The sequence below is a fragment of the Pinus tabuliformis genome, chromosome 6 (genome assembly GCF_031772625.1).
Source record: "Pinus tabuliformis cultivar Carrire ecotype Pingquan chromosome 6, CPIR1, whole genome shotgun sequence".
Lineage (NCBI taxonomy): Eukaryota > Viridiplantae > Streptophyta > Pinopsida > Pinales > Pinaceae > Pinus > Pinus tabuliformis.
In genome coordinates this window covers 280062370-280064457 of record NC_142292.1, presented here as the reverse complement: position 1 = coordinate 280064457, position 2088 = coordinate 280062370, and the positions used below count along the sequence as shown (strand labels likewise).

The following is a 2088-nucleotide window of genomic DNA, read 5'->3' as shown; positions in this document are numbered from 1 at the left end:
TAACATCACAACCATGATAAAAATCCGCTAAGCAATGATAAAATCCTGTTTGCAATTTGTTGGAGTCGATCTGATATGAAACTGGGTGCAAAACAAAAATTTCTAGGCTCTGTTGTTATGTGGGTAGCGCACGTTCAAATTAACACAAGCCATGGCGCTCAAGTGGGTAGCGCCCCTCAAGTGGGTAGCGCGCACCTCAAGTGGGTAGCACGCACCTTCAAAGCGTGTCCACGGATATCATAGAACTTCAACATATTGGTGTTTCACGATACTGTGTGGCCATAACAAACAGAAGCAACATATCGATTCGTAGCCCACTTTCCTCTGTAAATATAGCAGTCAAGCCAAATAAAAAAATGAGATGCATCATCCATACATCCACAGACAGGAATGCATCAGGCAGGCATCTGAATTTCATAGCAAATATAGACAAAGGACTTGGCTATACTTTCAATTGCAAAGATAAAATGCAGGTGTACTCCATCAGAAAGCTGTCAGCTAATTCAAGTATCGTCTACAAGTTCTTGAGTTACAGAAACAAGGGATTTTCTTCTCATCGTCCTCATGGTTGAAATGATAATCATACGTAATCTCCTCACCAGCATCTATATCTCTTATCACAAAGAAAACTACCTTTTTTTGAGTTTTCACAGAGATCACCTTCGCTACACAAATAGGTGAGCATGAATGATTTACAAAGCGAGAAATGCCACCTTTTCGAGTAGCATCAATAATGCTCTCCTTGTCTATTCTAAAGAAGTAGCATGCACCCTCATATTGCATTTTACCTCGTGAGTGATAATTAGCTTCCCGTTTTTCTGCCACACGGAGTCCCACTATCTCACCAACATACTCTACCACCATTTCACCCTTTGAAATGAACTCGGCAGTATATAACCCAAGTGCATGGATGCCTGATTTGTATACCATCAAATATTTCCAGCCTTGCTCTTGTTTGAAGCGAAGGTACTCCCTTATGTAATCAGTCTTGTTGTCTACATTTAGAGGCTTGATAAGACCCCTTGTGCATGATTTACGCTCATTAATGTGAAGCCATACATTTATTTGTTCCTGTGATACAACCTTCATGCTGTTTGTCTTGGATTTCCTTCGAAGTTCAGCTCTGTATTCTTCCCAGCTTTTACGACCCTTGTAACCCTCTGTGCGAGCACAAGTTCCTTTCTCAGTTTCCAACCGAAGGTTCGCAGGCAAGGTATTGCCAGATTGAACTATCTCAGAATATTTGTTTTCATATTTCCCGTGATGCATACATCGACCATAAAATCCTACTCTGTCACCATCATCACCCTCAATCTCACTTTGCAACAAGCCCTTTTGATGTGCACACCAGGGATGAAAAGAGACAGAGCATTTCACAACTCTACACTGGATACACAAACCACCAGGCCGGTTGCATATAGAGAAAACCAGTTTCCTTCTAGGAAGAACAGCTCTAGAGACATCAAATATACCCATGGTACTAACATTTAAGCACCTCGTCCCAGGCATCCACAACCCACAAACCATGTGTACCCATTGAGGTATAGTTGGGTCATGCACGGCAGCAGTGATAGTATTCTTTAACTTGAATTCACTATTCAAATATTTTTTAACCTTCCCTACTTGACCAGAGTCCCTTTCTGTATCATCTTCAAGACAGCTTCTAAAGCACATTTTGTTGCACTCCATAGCAGACTGGCAAGACGGAGTCTAACATTGGCTCCAATGGGGATGGCAGCTGCCGCTTCTTGGAGGTGTCAAGAATCTGCAGATCTTTGCGAGAGCAGACAGTGCCTCCGTCCATTGGGCGATGGAGTCATTATTTCAACAGACAACACGAGACTTCCAACTCATTTATGGACTAAAACTTGACTAAAATCCTTAAAAAAAACTGAATCGGCAAACTTCACACTAAAACTGTAATGAAACTCAGAACAAAATGCTACCTTATGGCTGCTTATTTTTATTTACAAAATCTACCCTATTTTGCTGTAAAAATAGTAGATCAGGTAATACTGAAATGCCAGATCAACCATTCAAGTAAACCTGAGAATGATGCCGCTTGAGAATGCTTCCGCTAGGACACAG

General features: G+C 41.4%; 1 protein-coding gene across 1 annotated transcript; it reads right to left on the bottom strand.

Moving 5' to 3' along the window:
• Positions 1-498: 498 nt before the first annotated feature.
• On the bottom strand, positions 499-1689 carry LOC149258445 (histone-lysine N-methyltransferase ATX2-like). The gene has a single exon (XM_089416289.1). It carries the CDS (start codon positions 1687-1689, stop codon positions 499-501), a length of 1191 nt encoding a protein of 396 aa, XP_089272415.1.
• Positions 1690-2088: the final 399 nt, after the last annotated feature.